General features: G+C 41.4%; 1 protein-coding gene across 1 annotated transcript in view; it reads right to left on the bottom strand.

The window, feature by feature from the left end:
* Nucleotides 1-22,172, bottom strand: part of FNDC3B (fibronectin type III domain containing 3B) — a 163,518-nt gene that overhangs the window by 31,941 nt on the left and 109,405 nt on the right. Inside the window, exons 11-21 of the mRNA XM_009955796.2 lie at nucleotides 19,205-19,329; nucleotides 16,418-16,592; nucleotides 15,739-15,825; nucleotides 12,935-13,073; nucleotides 12,316-12,387; nucleotides 11,694-11,812; nucleotides 10,758-10,863; nucleotides 8,887-9,059; nucleotides 6,604-6,717; nucleotides 4,614-4,763; nucleotides 560-840 (exon numbers count right to left, since the gene is read on the bottom strand). Of these exons, the coding sequence (XP_009954098.2) occupies nucleotides 560-840; nucleotides 4,614-4,763; nucleotides 6,604-6,717; nucleotides 8,887-9,059; nucleotides 10,758-10,863; nucleotides 11,694-11,812; nucleotides 12,316-12,387; nucleotides 12,935-13,073; nucleotides 15,739-15,825; nucleotides 16,418-16,592; nucleotides 19,205-19,329 (1,541 nt within the window). The remainder of the gene's footprint in view (nucleotides 1-559; nucleotides 841-4,613; nucleotides 4,764-6,603; nucleotides 6,718-8,886; nucleotides 9,060-10,757; nucleotides 10,864-11,693; nucleotides 11,813-12,315; nucleotides 12,388-12,934; nucleotides 13,074-15,738; nucleotides 15,826-16,417; nucleotides 16,593-19,204; nucleotides 19,330-22,172) is intronic.

Genomic DNA, 22,172 nt, shown 5'->3' on the forward strand with positions numbered 1-22,172 from the left:
ATGTCACTTAGAAATTTGAACTTGGAAGCAATATAAAGAAATTGTTTTTAAATTCAGATCATCTTTTAATAAATCTCCATATGCTAGAAACAAAAAATAGCTGTAGCTATACAAGTAAAAGCTCATTGCGTGCAAATTGCTGTCCCCTCACAGGGATCAATACAGTTAATAATATAAACCCCTGGAGTAGTACTGCTAAGCATCTGAAAAAACATGAGAAGTCACATTCTGATTTTAGTTATTTCCCGTTTATTTTACTTATTTACCTACCAGCGTAACCTTACCTTGGCAGAGCAACTTAAAAAGAAGGAGAGGTCAGAGATAATGCAAGGAGAGAAGAAAGAGGAAAAAGTGAAAGAATACAAGCAATATTTGAACACGAACTACTACAACTCATTCCATAAAGGAATCACTGCAGATTTCTATGCTCCCTAGGTTGGCTGTTTGGGGTTTTTTCGGTTTTATTTTTTTTATTGACACGCTCCACATGCCATAAACATTCCCTATGTAAAATCAAGCTGAGCACTCTCTGTACCACACCAAAAAAATTGGTACTCACCGGTATGAGGTTTCTGGAAGCAAATTATCAATAACGTAACTTGTAACATTTCCTACTGGAATGCTGACATCACCCAGGTCAATGTTGTATGACGTGATCTCAGCTCCGTTATTGCATGGTTCTTCCCAGTTCAGTACAAGGCACACAGAGGGTGAGAGTTGATAGGCATCTACGTGCTCATCCTCCAGCACGGAGAGGGTAGAGACTGCATCAGGCACAGACGCTGGGATTCTGCAGGTTACCAGGTCACTGTAGGGTCCAGCTCCTGCCTGGTTAATTGCCTGTGTGTTCAAAAAAAAAAAAAGTTATTTTACAGGATAAATGTTCTCTTTCACATAATAATGAGCTGTGCAGCCTGGAAGAGTTTCATGGATTCTTCAGAGGATAGGCACTGCTGGCTTATTCTCGAAAGCATGACTCATACCCCCTACCTATACTAGAGCAATGAGTTATCTTCCTTTGTTACTCAGGAGTATTTCTCAGATAAACTGGAGAATATTTCTCTTTCCCTAATAGCTATTTAATCAAACTTAACATTAACCTTTTTATCAGCAGCAAACTTTGTTTAGTAAGGGAAAATGTCACAATCATGCTGTCAGTGACAGGTGACATCACGTCATTCAGCGAATTGAGTACCTGAAATTGTTGAGCCACCCTATATAAAATACTCAGTATGCTGCAGCGTGCAACATCAGATGCTTTATGCAAGCAGAGTACCCCTAGACATAGGGGGCATTTGGCTTGCTGAGATTAAAAGTTTCTGATATAAGAATACAGGAACTCAGCAGGGTGTTAAAGTCTATGACTCAGATTTCCCTAGAGGTCACAAATGACTCGCAAAGCACCACCAAAGCACATAGCTCAATATTTTCCACTAGAAAGGAGAGGAGAGCAACCAATTATCAAGCTTCTCATCTTTACTGATAGATCCAGGATCCCAGTGGAAACCAAGCTGCAAAATCTGGCCCACTTCTGCTCATTAATTAGAGAGGCTGTGGTCTTCGCAACCTTAATATCGCAGCAATGTCCAGACCTGTTTTTTAATCACCTGATGCTCGGTCAGTGGCAAATCCTGTGTAATGTTGCGCTGGAATGGCATAGGAAATTACTAACATCACCTCCTCAGGATTATTGTAAGCTCCTGTGCACACAAACACAGACCATGCAGGCTGCAAGGGACCTTGGGACACATCTAGTCCAACCTGCTACTCCGAGCCGCGTCAAATCTGAATATAGACCAGGTTCCTCAGGCTTTTGTCCGGTTGGGTCTTGAAAAATTCCAAGGATGGAGATTGCACAGCCCCTCTGGGCCACTGTTACAATCCTTAATTGCCCACACAGCGACAGCTTTTTTCCTTGCATCTCATCTGAACATCTCTAGTTCAACCTCTGCCTGGAGCAAGACTGAACACAGTATTCCAGGTTCTCACAAATGGCATAGAACAGGCAGTACCACCTTCCCTTGATCCGCTAGCCGGGTTCCTCCTGGTACAGCCCAGCATGCTGCTAGCCCACAAGGTACACAGAGAGCTTACAACAGCGTATTACGGCGCAGGCTGAGCTACAAGAGGTCCAGAAGGCACAGACCTTCAAAAGCAGCTTTGATATTGCTCAGCATTGTCCACCATCCACATTTCCTTTGCATTTGGAAAAGCGAGCCCGGAGTTTCCCATCAGATTACAATTAACCAGAAAACCCACGTTTACAATGCTGCCAGCAGGACCACGATGGCACGGAAAGGACACGTCAAAGAATTGTTTGATCGCTTATCTATGCTTAACTGTAGCGAATACCTTATTTCTCCTATGCATAATACAAACACAAAGCCATGTTCTGTTTTTCCAGGAGGCGTTTTGTTCAATTGAAGAAAGAGATAATAAAGTTACATTTGTCAGCCTTTAAAAACCCCTTCAAAACAAATCCCGCTCCAGGGACATCTTCTATTTAGTGAAGCGCTCCTACAGCTATTACAAGTGAGCCTTGCTCTGTGGTCTGCCAATGATATTATTTGTCTTGCTTCTAAACCAGTGTTTGGCAATCTGTATCTTGCTTCAAGCCATTTATTTTCAGTGGTGCTTTTAACTGCTTTATTGGACAATCTCATCATCATAACTAATGTGAATTTCATTCTTCTTTGCTTCCTAGCCCCAAATGACACAATATTTCCCTTTGCAGAAGGCACAGCTGTTTTCAGGAATATTCATTACAGGAAAAAAGTTGAGCAACGGTAAAGACTAATTGTCTGCCCCGCAGTTATATATGCCTGATTCCTCAATTCTCTCTTTTTATTGAGTTACCGTAGATTGAGATAGCAATACTGTGTGTTTATCAGAGGGCAGAGTAAACATGGATTGGGGAATCTTTATTTTTAAAGCGTAAAAGAAAGATTTTTCTGTTAAAGCTGCTAACAGATAAGAAAAAGCTATTGTTCTCTCCTTTTTATTAAAACAAAAAAAAGACTAAAATTTCTGAAACTATTTAACTTTCCTTCTTTGTCTGCTATACATACTTTGGGGTTTTTTGGCAATTGTTTAAATGTTCCAGTGTACCTTATAACGTATTCTTCTCCATATAATACACATACCAGATCTAGAGGATGAAGCCCTCTGGAAAGTAATGCATGGGTCACTAACAGGTTTCAATAAAATATCTTAGTGCTGTTATGCATTTCATTTAACTTCTGCCTACGGGTTAAATCGTACTGGCTGTGTGAAAAACCGAGTAGACCCGTGCCACATTTTCGCGGCAGGTAATTTAAAATGAATGCCCACTCAAAATCAAAGTTGCTATCCAGCTGGCTGTTTCCATTTTTAACCCTAGAATCTCCCTGAGCTCACCGCAGAAGTGGTCTCCTGGTCTCCTCCCTGCCAAGCAGACGCTGAATGCTTTCCCTCTTGCAGAAACAAGAGGTGCTTTCTGGCTCACACTTCCAAGCCACTCACACATGCCCTTTCAGTTCGCCTTCCCCAACAGTGCCAGGGCAAGGTATATGGCCAGCTATGACTAAGCCAGAAAATAGAGAGCGTACTTAAGAGGTGTGGGGCCCTAGCTCCTTGGCTGCTGGCCAGCTGTTCAAAAGCTACTTTGTAAAAAAAAAAAAAAAAAAAAAAATTAAAAAAATTCAAGGTCCTGTTTTAAAAAAAAAAAGTAAGAAGGAAACACTCGACAGAAGCATGTTGTCCTTGATCAAAGAAATGACCCTGGGTGGTCCACACACTGCCAGCTGGGTGGGCACATGAACTTTTGGTTGGACTACTGGTGGTATTCTGTCTTCACATAGAAATAAATCTTGTGGAAGAGTATCTTGGGCAAAACCACTTTTACTTCACTCCCACTTACTTTATTTTCCATTTATTTTTCAGGAGACAAAAAGGAGAAAGAGTGCTGTACTTTTATTTTCATATATATATAAGAAATATATTTTAACTGTTACTTTTTACTGAAATAGGAGAAAAGAAGATCAAAGAAAAAGAAATCATACAGTGACTCTATATGAGATCCAATCTTACAAATCTAAGAGACAAAACAGTAAAGATGAGGACCCACTTTCTGGCAGCTACCATCTCCTATATACATAGGAATCTACTCAGCTGGTTTGCTTTACTTGATAAATGAAACAGATGTTGGAGTTTATTATTTAAGCTAGGGGAATCATTAACATCCAGTTGGGAGGTAAATGTTATTTATATCTCATTACCAAGAAAAAATTTTGCTGGAAATTGTCTAAAACATTATAATTTTTTTTTTTAATATCAGAGGGCAAGGTGGCTGTTAAAAGCGTTATTCACTGAAAATAAACCACACAACACACGAGGGCAATTTTTGAGAACTAAAAGTTATACCCACTCCCTTGTTTATCACTTTGAATTATGCAGAATCCAGACTGTTCAGTTATATAGCGACAGTCTGCATTATTTGAAATAAATGCACATTCCTTCTGACTTACAGAGCATGTAACTTCATAGTGGCTAATGATAAAATTAAAAACACAGCGGAAGTAAACTCTGTTTACATCTTAGATGGCAACGCATGCAAAACCTCCTAGCTTCCATACCTGTAGCCTACAGCAGTAATGTGCTGCCGCCGACAATTCACTTATTTCAAAACAGGTATCTGTGCCATTATACGCAAGTTGTAGAGATTCCTCATCTTCTCCCCACTCTAATCTGTATTCAGAGATGTCAGCACCAGAACATTCAGGACTCTGCAACACAAATATTTACGCGGTTCAATTCAGAAATGAGCACTTCAGAACTCTGTGTTTCACAGGGTAAGAAATAAAGTACACAGGAAAAAACCCAACCAACCTTATTTTTAAATTAATAGACCATTACTGCTGCAAATGGAAATGTGCTGAATTAGTGTTCCCTAATAGGTTACTGAAACGCGCCAATTCTGCACAAAAATTACCTCATAGAAAGTCAGAGAAATGAGAAAGTGTACGCAGCTACTTTGCTTTTCATCAGGACACTTGGGAATAAATGGTCTCTCCACTGGCTTGGCAGAAGCACAGCCATGGAGAACACAAAAAAGCATCAATCAGCTCTGGAAGCGCTAGCCTTCAAGCCTGAAGTTACTCATCTGAGGTTTTCAGTGAAAGTCACCCATCAAGCTAATAGTCCCAGAATGGGACACAGGAGTGTGGACCTGGGTATGTAATGGCCACAAAAAGACTCCTACAGGATCCATATGTCCTCAGCAATCCCTTTATCATCCTGAAGACTAGGGGAACACGGATGAAATACCTGAATTTGCAGGAGACGAGCTAGTGCAGACGTAACAGCACTAGCAGTTCCCAAAACAAAGTATTTTGTGTTTTTACCAGAACTACCTAGAGCCATTGTGTGTGGACTGAAGCAGCTCAGGGAATCACTGCTCTACCTGCAGAAGGCTCTAGCTCTGCCTCTGAGCTTCCAGCTCTTTTAGCAGGAGCATTCAGAACTGCTAAGCCAGCGTTTTAAAACAACGTGTACAAAAGGCCATAGCAGGCTCAAACCATGACACTCTCAAGAAAACATAACCACTGCAAACCACATTACTCCTTCCACATCTTCATTTGTAGCTAGAATAAACAAATACATCCTGCATATAAATAGAGCCTACCAGAAACCCGTCCTGCATTCGGTCATGGCTGGGGAGAGCAAATGCCTGTCCCTACACTCATTTAAAAGGCAACATTTAAAAGTTCAGTGTGACTTCTAGCTTTGCATCATGAAATACTGCAAGAAATAGCCCCAACGGCACCCCGAACTGCACCAAATGCACCCGTTTCATTATAAAATTAACCTAAAGATCACGTATGTTGTTAACGCAATCAATTTATTTGAGCATTTTGTGAACGTCAGTAACTTCTTTCTCAACAGGGGTGTCCTTTTGTGGAGGGAAGTTTGTGGCAGAACCACAGTCCCATTGCTCCACATCACAACATTATTTATGACAACAGCCTTTCTCTTCTGCCTTAATTACACAACGCTTTTTTTTTTTTTTTATGACACTAATCAGTGTCTCAGCATTTAAGCTAACACTCATTTTAAGAGTCCAAGGTCCAAGATCCTGGAGAACGGAGAAGGAATGTACACAAACTAAAATAAAAGTAAATATTTGGGGAAGAGACAAACAATTTTTGAGGGAAAAAAAAAATGACATCATAAGCATTTGTGCAAAGTTAATTTCATATCAAAGACTCCAACTTCACCCAAAAATCAAATATTTGCCTTCACAATTCCACAAGAGACACGCTGACACGCTAAAAGCCTGCAGAGAGCACTTCTACTTGACCAGCACTCTATCATCTGACGCCAGGGTAGGCAGTCTCGTGTCTGAATCCTGGTCCGGATAACTCATGATCAACTCTATTCAATTCTGAAGACAGAAATGTAGAGATGATTTTCTACAATAGAAGAGCTTCCGCACATGGTTTTCTTGCACAAAAAAAAAAGTTCCAAACCAGTGAACAACTCTCAAGCTAACTTTCAAGTTTTGGAGTGACCGTATCAGGTTGGACAAGCAAGATGGAAATTGAGCCATCAGGGCACCTGACTTACCTCCCAGCTCACAAGTACACGGGTGTCAGACAGAAAGGAGAGGGAAGGTGCTCTGCACTGGCCGGGCGGTCCTGCTGCTGTGGTGACTTCTGTAGCTTCTGAATACGGCCCGTACTAGAGGGGAACAAGGTGTCTGTACATTAATATATAAGCACACATCTCACAGGCCTCAAAGGCTTTCCAAGAACAGCACAGAAACTTTCTCAATGCAAGAAACTTTCTCAAAGACAGACCGGGCTTCCAACACTCAGCACCAAACACCAGAATTCAGTACGAGACCACATAAATTATTGCAAAATTAAAACGTGAGGTAAGCTCGGGCAGCAGCAGACAGCGTGTACATCCTCCTGGGCAGGAGTGAGTGCCTGTGAAAGCGTAAGCCACCTCCAGTTCACCCAAGAGTGAGAACGTGCACTGAGCAACAGAGTAACTGAGGAACAGCTGGTATCCCTCTACCTTACCTCAAAGTAACGTGTTCCTAAGTCTGTGCCATAGCCCGGCACAACTGGCTTCTCGCGGATATAAGGAGGAGCACAGCAACAGTAAAGCACGTATTGGAGTCCAAATCCAGCTTCTTTGATATAAAATGTCTGCTACATGTTAATTATAAAAGGACAGCTTGTGATGGAGCCCTAGTCTGGCTTCAACGTGCAGGGGCACGCTGCCCACATGCTGGGTAGCTCCACAGGCAGCTAAGCCAACTGCTCAGACAACTTTTGAGCCCTTGGTAGGAGAACACTTTAAATGTGTATTAGCAAAAGAAAAGACAATTTTCAAGAGTCTGGAAAACTGGCTTCAGCCAGCAGTGCAAGCATAGGAGAGAAAGAACAGTGGAAATAGCCTTGCTGAGGCCTCTTGAGTGGGATAATGAAGTTTGTTCAGTACATCCCCAAGCTAATTAGAAATCATTCTCCAGAACAAAGGAACTTTGCTGGAAGCACTGAGAGGAAAAAGCTCATATTTACTTATTTTGGAACGAAATACTAGCAAGTATGAAAAAAATGAGCCACTACAAAGGCTGAACAACACTGAAATTATGAACCCCAGAAAACCTCTCAGACAGACATATGTCAGTATCTCTGCTATTAAGAAAGGCTAACACTGATCCCTTCGATTGAATTACAAAGAATGCACTCTTCAAAAAATCTGATGTATTGACTTCTGCCGTTTTCTTTACTAATTGGGAGGAAGGAAGGTGTTTGCATCTGCTAAAGAACACCCTCCCTCATTTTGCATCTGGTAAAAAACCCCAACCAAACCAAAAGCAGTCCCCTCATTTAACAAAGGGTGGGACTAGAAACACTTTGCAACTTTAAACACTCTTTTGCCAAAAAAGGAAAAAAGAAGAAAAAAGAGAAAAAGTAAGAGGAAAAAAAAAAAAAGGCAAGGCATCATATATCCAAAGCTACCAGGTAGGCAACGGCTTTCATTCCAGCAAGCAAATCCACTCTCTCAATATTTAATTCATTTTTCACAAAAATAAAATAGTGGATATTTAAAAAACAGAACAGCTTTAAGTCTTGCATATTTTTCTAATACCCAAGTTAAATTTTAATAGAACTTCTCCCTGTAAGTGAATAACTTTAAGCCTTTGTGCTACGTTTGCCATCAAGATTTCCTTGGAACAAAGAAATCAATATGCATGTACTGTTGCTGGGATTGCCTTTATAAAAAACCCTTGGAAAGATGCTCTCACAAAGGCAACCCAACCCAAATCTCACTGAATCAACCAGATTTTTCCACAGATCTCTGCAGACGTCAGATAGATTTTCTGATGTATTTGGGAAGGCCTGTCTTCCAAGGAAATCATGTAACAACAACAAAAAAAAATGTATTTTTTTTTCAAAATAATAAAATATACATTAAGAATGCAAGCTTTCCTCAAAATATATCAATACCTGAGTGAAATTTCAGTAATTGTTTTTACACAGTTAAGATTTAAAACAAAAAGAAGGAATGCAGTGGAAGGGGAATGAACAGATTCCTCCTTGTAAGCAGACAGACTTTTAGCAACGATTTTGTACATTTTGGTTCAGCAGATTTTGGCCAGTCAAACCATACTAGTACCCAAAATCTCTTTTTAAAAGGGTACCAGGTTCAAAACTGCAGCTCTTCCTCAGAAGTTCCTTCAAGTATTTCTCACTTTATTTTCTTTTGCCCATCTCCCCTTCACCTTTCTGATGGCCAGCACTCACACAACCACCTCCCAGAACTGCCCATCTCTGGCACAGTACCACCTCCAGCAACAAAAAGCCAAAGCACGCTCCGGCACGCTGCACGTACCCCGCCATCGTTCAAAGCTCTCACTCTGAACCGATACGTAGCTCCAGGAAGAAGGTTGCCAACGGTGCACTCCAGATCAGGTCCGTGATAGATTTCAGAAACAACTTCTTCGGGTTCTGTCATTTCTACACTGTACTCTGAGACAGGACAGCCACTTTCTGACAGAGGGACATCTAGAAAGAAACCATGTAATTCATTAATAACACAAGGACATATGCCAGGAAGATTATTTTTTTACCTCACATACCACAGAAATACTTATGTGTCTTTGAATATATCTATACACACACACACACATATATATACCCACACACACTACCAGCAATGATTTTCCTCTTTGATAGATGCCTTACCTGCAATATCTTATCCATGTACATGATTGACATTTGTAAACCAAAGGAATAAAATTACTTTCAGCCCTAAACATTCACCAGATTGTCACATCCAAGAGCAGCAGCTCCTCCAAGGCTGTCACCCTGGGATGCTGTGTTTGATGCCAGGAAGTGCCCAGCTACTTTTTAAGCAGAACATAGTAGCTACCACCTTCTTCTGAGGACGAAAGAAAGCTACTCTGCTTCTTTCCCCCAGTATCAAAGGTGGTGTTGTGTGCAAAAAACCCTGATCAGTGAGAATCATAGGAGAAACGGGACTAGAGCTGAATACACCCTTTCTGGGACAGAGAGAAATCAGGAGGCACATGGTGCCTGTCTGACCCAATCTTGGCTGCTGGCTACGGTTGGACACAGGCTGAGGTAGGTCATGTATGCTCCAAAACTACTAATTATACATGGGATTTCTGGCAAAGCCTCATTAACTCCCAATAAAAGTATGAACTGCCATCCTCAAATTTTATTAGTTCTACTGCTAACATTTATGAGATTCTATATCTCTGTACAATGGTCTAAACCCTAAGCTTCACTTGAAATAATTGAAAATTCACTTGAAAAAACAGAATTTGTTTCTGTGCTTCTGTCTGTTTTGTTGTGGGCACCTTCTTCCCCATGAAAACAACATATTTGATAATATTTGCATGTTACATTACAAGCCAGTACCACAGAACCAACCTGCCTGGGGTTCTGAAAAGTGGTGCTTCACCATAAGGGGTGAAGTCTCTGAGAAAACAACTTGGTATCTTGGATGCACAGGTGAATTTTTATACTGGTGTTGAGATGTATCTGTCAGTTGGAAATGGTACTGCTCTAGAGTTTAGCTTAACAAATGACGCCACAAAGAATCCTGGATGCTGCAAGATTATCATAGTAAAGAGAAAAAAATCTGTTGGGTACCGGCATGTACCTTGTATGCTGAAAACCATGCATTTTTTGACAGTTTAGTGTCATGTCCATAGTCCAAGTCCCTTGCAAAACTACAGGTGTCCAATGGATGGTGTGTGTTACACCGTGGGTCAGGCTTTAAAAGCCACCCAAAATTCTCAGTATGTTCTAACTCAAATTTCTGATGGAAGTCCTGTATCAGAAGCAGCAAAACACTTCTGCTGAGTCAATATTGCAAAGGAATAAAAAAGATCTTAAATCACATGTTTTTGCAATAAAAGGACAGATACTCTAATATAACTGATACTTTATAGTCCTGACATAGAGACAGGTCCTAACTAAAACAAAAACGGGAGCACAGCATCAGGCCTAAAGGACAGCTAAGTTCAGAAACCCAATACAGAGCCACAGCAGTCAATGAGAAGTTGCACTTCTGACTTGCACAGACTTCACTGGACTTTGCTTTGTACTTCCCAGTGAACAGAACACACCGCGACTTTTCACAAGCTCGAGCAGAAGAAACAAAACCTCAGGCCACTTCAGCAACTAACCATCAAGACCAAAGCTATTCAACCGCGAGATGCTCCAACGCCTTACCCCACTGTAGCTGTACTTCTTTGTGCTTCGGCTTCCCCAACACTCTTGGTGGCCGGCAGCGACCTGGTGCAACACTTAGCGTACGGACAGGTAAACTTTCGGAGCACTGGAAGAGAACAGCAGCTGAAGTTAGCTCTCCGGTACGATTACCGCCTACAAAGCGAGGCGTGGTTAGAACGTGGCACAAGGAACTGTTTTCTACAACAGCCACTTAATAGCAATTGATACGAACAATAAAGGATAGGAGATGCTATCAAGCATGCTACTTAGAAATGCAATTAATAGAGTTATTCATTAGCATACTCGAAACTGTAGCACAGGAAATTGATGGCTAATGCTGTGGGGCTCTATTTTAATTTTTCTTGTTTTTAAAATAGTATCAAGGCCTAAAGTACTCCATCAGTAAAGACAATGGATGTCAAAGTAAGAGGAATAGAAGTGCAGGTACTGGCATGAAGGGAATGACAGGAATCAGTGGCTGGAAAAATGGAACTCAAGAATTTAATGAAGAATTCAGCCACATGAAAGGTCATTAATTGTTATAACAAACCACCCCTACTGCATCTCCAGTCATCAGCTTTGGTCAGTACATGCTCATGTACATGAGAGTCTGTGGCCTTTCTCAAGCAAGTAGCCAGAGCAGATAAACACAATGGTCTTTTCCAGTGAAAGTATAAACACCTACAGATTGGTTCTGAGGAAACCGAATCTCACTAGATTGCAATTTGCCTGAAAAAAACCCCCATCAGGTACACACAGAAGTCTTCAAAAATTCCGCAACTTGCAACAGAACATTAACTGCAAGCAGCCTATTTTTACTATGCTACAGGAAAAATATTAATCTTCTTTTTAAAGCAGAAATATTTTACCAAAGATAGCAGATAAAGCTCTGAAAAAATATAAACTCAACAGTCCTTACTGTTAAATAATACTTACCTGACTGTGTCCGCCAGTGCTGATACAGCATGCCCGGAGTTTATACAAAGTGCTTGGTTTCAAGTGAGTACAGGTATATTCCGTAGCCGATCCACTATATGCCACTTCCCACTGATTTGCTGAAACATGAGATATATCCAAGTTTAGAGAAGTATAATGCAAGAAGCTTACTAGTGTCTAGGAGGAAAGAAAAACCTTAAGGTGGTCTTCCACAAATGATGTATTTCAGGAAAGTCATTAGTGTTAATATTACTATGAATATTATTCTCACTTAAAGCCATACATAAACATAGACGCAAATATGCACACACTTACAAACATAAATATTTCGAAAATAAATTAAAAATATTAAATCAAATAGTAGGTTCAGCCCTATAACCTAAAATTCCACCAGTCTTAAAGAGTGTACTTTAAAAAAAAAAAAACGAAACAACAAAAACCTCCCCCAAACCCAACTCAAACTCTCCCAGGAACCCTGCAAGTTTTAAGGCTGCAAGTATGTAACTCAGTTTCAACCACATCTGAGGCATTAGTGCACTAATGCTAACAACAGTAATGGTCCAAAGGGTCAGTACTACTTTACATAATGGACTGAAAGAAAGAAAACTTGTTTCAAGTTTACCTTCCGGACTTCCTTGAGAAATCTCCAATAGATACTTCAGGATTTCCGAACCACCATTATCCTGTGGAGGATCTGAAAAAAAAACCAGGGCAAGTTGTTAGTAAGTAAAGATTAGGAGTGAAATGTAAGAAAATGAACTTGTTTCTGATACTGCTCCTCCTCCTCCATGAACACTAACTACACCAAGGAATTTACAGCCGAAGTGGGCAACAGATGTTAGTTTTCAGCGTGAGTCAGGATAAGGTGGCCAGATACAAACAAAATGTCTGGTAAAAGCATTGACAGAGCTGCAGCACGGAGGCTTGCCCCATCGATAAAGGAAGCAGCTGGAATGATGCTGCAGTGAGACACGAAACAAAGGTGAAAAGCCTGAAGATGCACTCGAGTGCAAGTACAAGTTAGTCAATAAAAACAAGCAACATTTTTGATTCTGAAAACATAACGGCCTCTACACATCTTTTAAAACATTAAAAAAAAGTAAGTTTTCAAGCTCTCCAAGCACGTTCAACTTGGGACTGAGAAGCAGCATAAGAAATCTAAGTTCTAATACACATTTACATACTTTTATCTGAATTTATTAGGACCCAAAAAAAGCTCTGTGCAAACTGAACTGGCTTACCCCACTTCACACTAAAGCCATGAGAAGTTACTGGCCCCTTAATAACGGGTCTGGTTGGAGGTCCCGGCCTGTCTGGGCTTGTTGTACAGACCAACACTTCGCTGGGAGAACTCTTTCCTTCCACATTAGAAGCAAACAGCTGAAACAAAACCACAACAAGTTTACCATCGTTTACTGTAACTGCTTTTCTGACTGTTCTGCATGAGACTTCTTACAGTAATTGCACAAATATCATTAAGCTGTGAAGTTTGTCACATCACAACAAAGCATGTAGGATTCTAAACACAGGTATTAGATTGTCATGTTGTTTCTTTACAAACCAGATTGGTTTTTCCCCTCCTTCCCCTAGCAATAGATCGTGGCACGTTTAAGATAAGAGCACCGCTGTTTTTCCCTTTAAAAAAAGTGTCACGTGGCAACTTGGAGTTATTTGCTCAGAAAAGACGAAAACAGTGACAGTAACTCTGGTATTTTTGCTTTGAAGGTATTTCAAACTGCTATTTAAAAAAAAATAATTCAGAGTTATCACTAATCACACAATTAAAAGCTTAAGCAGCATGACATACAAACAAGAAACGCATACTCAACAGCCACTGAAACGAGCAGGATGCGCGCAAAGAAAACTTTCTCAGCCAAATCCTTTGTCTCTACTCAAGAACACCTTCTGCTGACTTCAGGGAGAAGGTTGCTAAGCTAAGAGAAGACATGAGAACCTGGCCAGGAGACTGAGCAGATCAGGATTGTACAAGAAACCCTGAATGGTCCAACATTTTGTGGCTGCTGAGAGCCATGTATGAGCTCACGCTAGTCTCTGGGACAGAGATCTGCTGCCAAGGAAGTGAGTAATAAAGTTTGTATTATAATGGCTAATTGTAAATGTAAGCTAGCAGGAACTTTTCCACTTGGGAAGCTTTGTTATTCTCAGGAACAGTCACTTCTATCCTCTCTCCTAACACAGGCGTCTGAGCAAGACAATTTGCAATTTTTAAGGCCAAAAAAGCAACTGAGGTTCTCTAGCCTGTATGCTCACTTTAAAGTAGGCACTAAAGCCACTATCAACTCCTGTGTATCATCACTTGGTTCCTCTCTTAGTATTCCCCCATTTAAGACATCTTGCCATGAACACCAGACACACGAGCTGCATCCCAGTAACAGCTCCAGGGAGTCAGTGCGAGCTGCAAGTGTAATGCAACACTTATACATTTCCCCTATGTATACAGCTAAAGATTGGACTCGCCCGGCAGGAACCGGTGTAAATTAAATTTCCCCCTTAATTCTTCATTATTAAGGGGGTTCCCCAAAGAATTGTATTTCACCCAGGTTCAAAGACAAGCCTGGAACTTGCCAGACAGCCCCCTTCATGAGTTTTAAGACACTGCTGTGATCCTAGGGTTGCCTGTGTTTGGTTTTGTTTGTTTTGTTTTATAATTCTGGGGCTCCTTTCCCAATTTTTGTAGCTAATTAGTGCCGGTCCGCATGCAAAGAGGGAATGTGTCAGTGCCGAGTCAGATCAGAGTTGTGCTTGTAGCCAGTAAGAAAAGGCTACAAGTTTGCTCTGGTATCAATCCAGTTTTGTAAAATTCACATTTAAATTGAAAGCAGGGCTGCATAGAAGCACTAACCGTCCTTTCCCCTCAGACAGCGGAGGCAGCTTTTACACTGCTGAACTAAAATGCATCATCTCTGAGCCACATCACAACAACAACTTTCCGATTCTTTGGGTAGTTCCTCGTGCAACTTCACAAGGTCTTCTGTCCCACACAGGAATATAAGCAAAGTTGTTTCTAAGGATTTAAACGAGTCTTTGGGTAAAGTTCTGTGTTGTGTTTTGTTTTGTTTTTTTTTTTTACTAAGACCTACAGAAGCCAAATGTTTTTGAATCAACACAAACCCATGGCATCCTTCTCTCCCTGCGCTGTTCACAAATGCCGTGAAGCTGCTTCCAGACACCACTTCTGTTCAGCAGCGTGGGAGCACGGTGGACATTGGCTTTGCAGACAGCTTCTCGCCATCTCCAGGGAGGACGGCAGCACCCTGGATGGTGCCACCACACACCATCTTGTGGAGCTGCACCTGGCTCCCGGCTTTGCTGAGCCGCTACGGCAGACGGCCTGGATGTGGGGACAGACAGACAGCCGCACCACAGCTCGTCTGGTAAAACCCACACCATCTTCTCCTCGGTAGCAGCACTTGGCACTTGGGTTGTGTTTGACGGCTTCAGGAGCAGCGAGGCAGATGACCGAATTTTGTGTTTGCAAAAAGACTTCAGAGCACCTCTCGTGGCGGGTGTGTGTGTGTGTGTGTGTGTGTCTGTATTTAGAAGCACCAACAACTGCTACAAAACACAACTCCAAAACAAGGCTCATGTATGCAGGAGACAGAAAAGCTTCAATTTCTGCATGTCGGGGGAAGGTAGGCCCCTGAGCTGGGGAAGGAGCTGTGCTTGCTGGGCTCCTTACAGCGTTTGCTCCACTGTGCAGAAGCGAGATTCGTTTTGTGGCCACGGATCAGGTTTTTGAGGAGCAATACAGCCAACTACAACCACCTCACGCCCTAAGTCATACTTTTACGTCATACCTGACAGTACATGGCATCGAGAACCATGCTTGTTTCAAAAAGGCTAAGCAATGAGCATCTCCTGTGACAAAAGTAAAAATACAACTAATAGTCAATTAGGTCACAGTATAAAGTAAATTTGTATTTGATGACTCAGTTTTGAAGGTAGTACTAAAGGGTCCCTACAGTGCCTGGAAAAAACCCATCACAGGAAATACTATGCAACAAGAAAAGAAAAAAGATTTTACCCTGAATTTATACTGTGTGCTTCTTCTGAGATTCTTCACAGTACAGGCTTGCTCTTCTCCAGTGTACTTTGGGTGAAACGCGCTATCCTAGAGAAAACAAAACCAAAGAAATTCCCATAACCGAGGAGTCTCAGGAAGTGCTCTCTGTATTACAGTCTGTAGCTAGAACACATTACAGCAAAGGGGCTTTATAGCAGAGTGCTTTTTTTTACTATTATTATTACTTTTAAGCTGCAAGGCCATAATAATTTTCCTTCTAGAAGGATGTTGCAACTGACCTGAATAATATAATCTTGCTGTAAAATAAGCACAAAGCCAATTGTGACAGTGCAACACATGTTACAGAAACAGAAGTGACAGATGACAGAACACAAGCACGCCACACAGCAGGGAGGAGGACATGGCAGACTGAACTGGTTAAGGACAAGTTGCCCTATACCTTACAGACTCCTGTGAAGCTTTGTAAAGTAATCACAGATGACAGTAGAGATTTTTTAGCTAAGGATTCATAATTCTGCTGTGGAGCGGAACAAATCACACAGCTCCGTCCTGCCTAGTACCCAGTACTCCTGAAAGACCCTCCAAAGCAGCAATCCACAATCTTCTCTGTGATCTTGAATTAATAAATGAAAACTCAATGTAAGTCATGCAGTATACTTTATAGTAACATGGTACTTACATTATCTTCTTCCTGAATTTCCAGGGTGTAGGAAATCACTTCCTCTGGTGTACATCCTTCTACTTTATTCCACTGCAATGCGATCCACGTAACACCAGCTCGAACAAGCCTTGGTGCAGAAGGGGTCTGAGGAATATTACCTGCAGTGTAGCATACCACCTCCTGGCTGTACCCACTGCACAGAGAAGGAAAGAGAGGAATATTAAAAACAAAATGGAAAAAAAAAACCAAAACAAACCTGAGTGTATTTAGAGAAATATTTCACATTTTAAAAAAATGTAGACAATGTCAAAATTGCCCAGGTAGAAAAGAAGCACCCAGTTAGGAAATGACAGAATGAAGAACAGAAAAAAATGGAAGATTGTATGCATCCTCACAGTCATTTATACAGATCTCATCATAATAATATTCGATTGCCTAAAAATATTAACTTACTATTTATGGTGACGTAGATAAAAATCTCATTTAACAAAGGGAAACCGAAACATAGCAAATAAAGGCCCAAGTGTTCAACTTTTAGATGCTGAACTTGAGGTGCAGTTTCTACCTTTTATAAACTCAAGAATACAACTTCTATTGAAGCTACTCCTCTGCAAGCCAAGCGCTTCAGCAAATCTAGTGCCACTGTTCCAGACATCCCTCTCCAAAGAAAGCAGGGAAAATTTATCCAGCCATGGTCACACAGGCTCAGCATCATGTAGGAGCTGTCTGCTCCAGGCACAGATACCTTCCAACCCTCCAGACTGGCTCTACTCCTTTCTGACTGTCCCTGCCCAAATTTCTTTGTGCTTCAAGCTGAGCATAAAGTAACGCTTTTGCACAGCTCCAGTTGCAACCAGAGAGAACACCTGTGGCAGAGGAGATGCATGTTCTCACCTTGTCTAAATCCCAGCACACAATGCCTTGAAACATAATAGGCAGTTGTGTTAAGCAAGTGTAGGAAGAGTTCTCTTAAGACTCCATGCAGAATATATAGTGTACAACGGAAATATTGAGAGCGAAGTTTAAAATGGACAGATTTTCATTCATTTTCAGGAGGACAACATCAGAACTCTCAACTGAAGGCAACTTTCTTGCAATTTTCAAATCTCTGTTTACAAAGTACAAACCTATTTTGTTCCTTGAAGTCACCCCATTAATTTAACACCCACAAAAAGCCACATCTCCTTTTTCTGAGTCTTCTTTCTCAAAAATAACATATTAATTGAAATATTCTTATAGTTAAAAAATCCGCCTATAACTAACACTCAAACAAGACAAAAAACATCTTAAATGGTAAGCCCACAAGCATTACAACCAACCAAAACCACCTTAAGACACGAAGTGCTAGATGACATTATCATGTCATAATTTTGAGTGCTGTCTATAAAAATAAGCCATGTGCTGTTCGTGCTTATCTCATAGATTAACACAGAGCAGCTGACCACAAATACAGTTTTTAGTTCACTCCCTCAATAGCTTGAGAAAAAGAGAGAGAGGGGAACAGGGGAAAGAAAAAAAAAAAGGGGGGGGTAAGGGTTGAAGCACACCCCAAGATTTTTTAAAAATGTTGAATCTGGAAAAGAAGAGAGACTGCAAAACTGGGTACTCTGCACAAAACTGGCAGTCCCCATCCAGTTACACTCAGCAGCTCCAGCTCAAGCCTCTCTCCCTCTCTCTCTCTCTCCCCCCGCCCTCAAGCAAGGATTATTTCAATAGGGAGGCAAGTAATATCGCAAGAAGTTGGCAAAAGGGACTCTGTGCACACATGAACAGTCCCAATGCATCTCAGAGGGAAAACACAGGAACATGAATAAAGAAACTTTTTAAAGCTACATATTAATATTAATAAGAAGTTTGTGTTTTGGAAGAGAGAATAATACGGGAATATCTCTCAGCAAAACGCATTGTTACATACCGCTAGCGTTTCTTTTTCTGTCCTTCTTGCAATAATAATTAGATCCTGTTTAGCTAAGAAGGACAATAAAGGAGTATACAAGTGCGCTGGATGTTTAGCTTCTTCACAGCTAAACTTTTCCTGGCCTACTTTCCTTCCTTGAGGACAGGAGCACACAGCTCCTGCAGCACGATGTCTCTTTGGGCACACTCTGGTCCTCAAGCTGCGTAACATTTTAGCCCAGTGCTCCCCAGCAGCTCCCAGAGGATTGCAATAACCCTGCTCCCTCATCACCTTCATTTGAGCACATCTGTGCAAAGAAACGCAGAACCTGAAACCCATCTTGCAGGGCCGTTAGGTGTGCCTGTCCTCTCTTGGTCCTGGCGCTCTTACCCTTCTTTCCCACCCCATGGGCCAACCCTGCCAGTCCTGTGGAAGAAGGAAGGGACTGTACTGCTGAAAAAAGACAGAAGGGCTTTGCTTTAAAGCAGAAAAATAAATATCTCAAGATTCCTTTCAAAATCTGTAACTTAACTTCCTCTTGCTTGTTTTTCTTGGTTCACAGAGGTCCCTAGTGGGAATTTTACATAACAGATGTATTCTTCTTGTATTAGGAATAGACCACAAAACACCATTTAACACCTCAAAAGGAGCCTATCTTCTTAGGCTAACCTCATCATGCTGAAGGTACACAGCAATTCCCTGGGAGGTGAATGATACCACCAGGGAAGGTTCGACTTAGTCTAAAGCATCAATAATAGAGCAGATGTCAAATATTTAACTCAAAGCCATAAAGAGGAAAAACAAACAAACAAAAATCCCCCCCGAAATTCCTCTTTACACTGTCATTGACAGTTAAACTTTTCAACTACCACTTTTTCTCAAGAAAGCGTGTACCTTGGGTAACTTACCTAGTACCGATGTCATTCTGAGCTGCTAAGCGGAAGGTGTAACCCAAAGCCGGACAAAGCTTAGTCAACTTGCAATGCTTCTGGCTTCCAAAGTAACATTCTCTGAAACCACTGTTCCTCTTTCCCTAGGAAGAGAGAAATCTGTAATCAGACAGCTATGAAACAAATCCACGCGGTTCTTATTTTAAAAAGAGCTGTTAAATGATATTAGAATTAGACGCTTTCACATAGGAGCTGTGCAGAGAAAGCTGTGCAAGCCACTGACAGCATTGCTATGCTACCTAAAACAACACAGACCACAGTCAGTCTGCTGTCAGATTCCTTTCCTTTTCAGATTCTTATCTTCATGAGACGCATCTACAGCTTCTGTCATCCTACCTGAAGTGCAATTTATCCCACTTACTAACCAAAAATCACGCAAATTAAGGGTAAAATTAATCTCAGAATCGACCCGATCATAGGAAAGCTGCAACCAACAATTCTTGCAAGCACTACCCTCTGCACCTCCACTCCCACGTGAGCCCTCCCTGGTCCTTCACAAACACTCTATCCCACAAGAGGGCTCTCGCTCCCCGCTGTCCAGCCCACCGCCAACTCCAACTGCCGCAGAGAGGGACAAGCCTGGGTGCAACCTTCTCCGCTCAGCCCCAGGCCCTCGAGGGCAAAATATATGTACTCATCATGGAGGAACACTTAACGTGCCAGGTTCCGTACCCATCCCACGGCTCGGAGCATGCGGTGTGCAACGAGCAAAGCGAATTTGTTGGAAAGCACAAAACTTCGTCACGAAACTTGGATGCCAGAGGTACAGTTTACAGGAGCTTCACAACAATATGACCTGGAGCGACAAAGCCAAGACGGGGCAGCGCCCCTTTCTGGCTCCAGAGTCCTTCCTCAGGTACATCAGGTACAAACCAGCACAGCTGAGGACAAGCACATTCAGAAGTTCTTTCCCTCCCCACCATGTTTAAAACAAAACGACCCCCTTTTCAATCCAACCCAACTTGGTATGCCCTGGGGTAAAAACAAAGCTGAGCTTTTTGCAGGACAGAGTCCCCAAGACAACAGAGAATATCTGGTCTCATTCTACACCACAGGTGGGAAATGGTCAACTTGAAATCTTCAAGAGAAAGGGCACGGATTGCTTAACTCTACATAAATAATATCTACCTGGGCTGAAGTAGTTTAAAGGAGTTTTAGCTTCAATACTTGAAAACAAAATTAAGGGACAATTACACCACGAAGTACCCAAAAGCACAGCAGAATAGAAACATAGCAAAGCACACCCATGGGCTCAGACTGGTGCAGGAGAGAAAGTTATGCCCATCTCTGCAACTCCCACTGATTTAAGAGCTCTGCTATGCCATTTGCTATTTTTGGGACCTGTCTCTCCAGTTTTTAATTATTGTTTTATCTCACTAAAATTAGTATCTGCCCATAGACAAGGCTACTTATTCCACCTGATAGACACTAGCTTGATGGAAGACTTGATGCTTCTATGCCTAAGCAGACCAACAGGAAAGTTATTTATGCAGGTGTCCCTCACTGCGGCTAATAGCCTCACCTGCTGCTGCCTCCTTGGGCTCCATCTATCTTCCCACACGCTGTTCTTCCTCCACACTCAATACATCACTTCATCGTTAAAGATCTCAAAATTGCCCAAGTGGGACATGCATTTTTCACTGGCCCATTCTCCAGCCCCTACCAATTTCCACTTCTTTTCGCTCTGATTGCAACACAGAAGGAAGAACTCCATAAAATGTTTGACATAAATCTCCAAAATGTGTTTATCAAGCTAGAAACGCTGGAGACCTCCAGCACAGCACAACAATTTGGAGGTACGCTGGCAAACAGCCATCACTTATTTATACAGTGTGATCCTACACTTGCTCTAGAACTTGGTTTTATACACAGTCTTCTTCAACTTCACCCACCTGCTCCAGCTGTAACATTACTGCACGCATCAAGTAAATTAAGGGGTAGAATTGGAAGAGAATAATTAATCCTAAAGCAGAAGTCTTTTGTAAATGAGAAAATTTCTTGAGATCTAAAATCCCTAGATACAGAGTTAGATGATAAAACTCCTTTTGGACAAAAATAATAGGTCACCGAACTTCCCAGCCCAGCGATAACTTATTTAAAATCCAGACTATACAAAACCTAACCAGTAATCCCTCCGTTTTAGTAAAATACCTATTCATCAGTGCAGGACACTAAAAATATTTTTTCCCCCCTATGCAAACTCTCTTTTATAGGCTCAGATGCATTACATAAGTTTTTCTCTATCTCTTTAATGACTTCACTATTTGTAAAGCATTTCAAAACCTTTAATTTCTTTTTGATTTCTGCTTAAGAATGTATTTTTTAAATCATTTTCCTACGCTTTTTCTCCATGGGAACAAAGTGACTAAATGCTAAGCATGTGGTCAATAAACCACATGGCTAAAAAGGAAAGTCATGGAAAATCCCACCTGTAGCACAATGCCTGAATTGAGAACAATGGGCCAAGGAAACTCCAATCTGCCCAAGTGGTGGGTTAAAACTTTGCAAAGATTGCCAAGCATTTAAGTTATCTTCAACTTGTAACAGTACAAATTCTGATATTGTATATATTTTTCTTCCAGAACTGGTATTGTACATTCCCCAGACTCACTCAGAGACCGACTGGTATTCAAATTACTCAGACTGGCTGGTATTTTGGATTCTATTGGCACTAATTGGAGAGGCTGGCCGATATTTCTAATTATCCTGGCATTAATAGCCTGGAAATAGCCTCTCCGCTCCTTCTCTCCCAAGATTTATGAAAGCACTAATGCTGGCATAATTATAGACAGGAACAACTGGCAGGCTGGTACTGGCTGCCACCCAAGAGTCTTACAGCTTTCCCAGAATCCTTCTCCTATTCTTTGTACACTCAGCATCCAAGTTTTAATCCTCTAAATAATGTTTCGTAAGTTGCTTAAAATAT

The sequence above is a fragment of the Leptosomus discolor genome, chromosome 7 (genome assembly GCF_034619465.1).
Source record: "Leptosomus discolor isolate bLepDis1 chromosome 7, bLepDis1.hap2, whole genome shotgun sequence".
Classification (NCBI taxonomy): domain Eukaryota; kingdom Metazoa; phylum Chordata; class Aves; order Leptosomiformes; family Leptosomidae; genus Leptosomus; species Leptosomus discolor.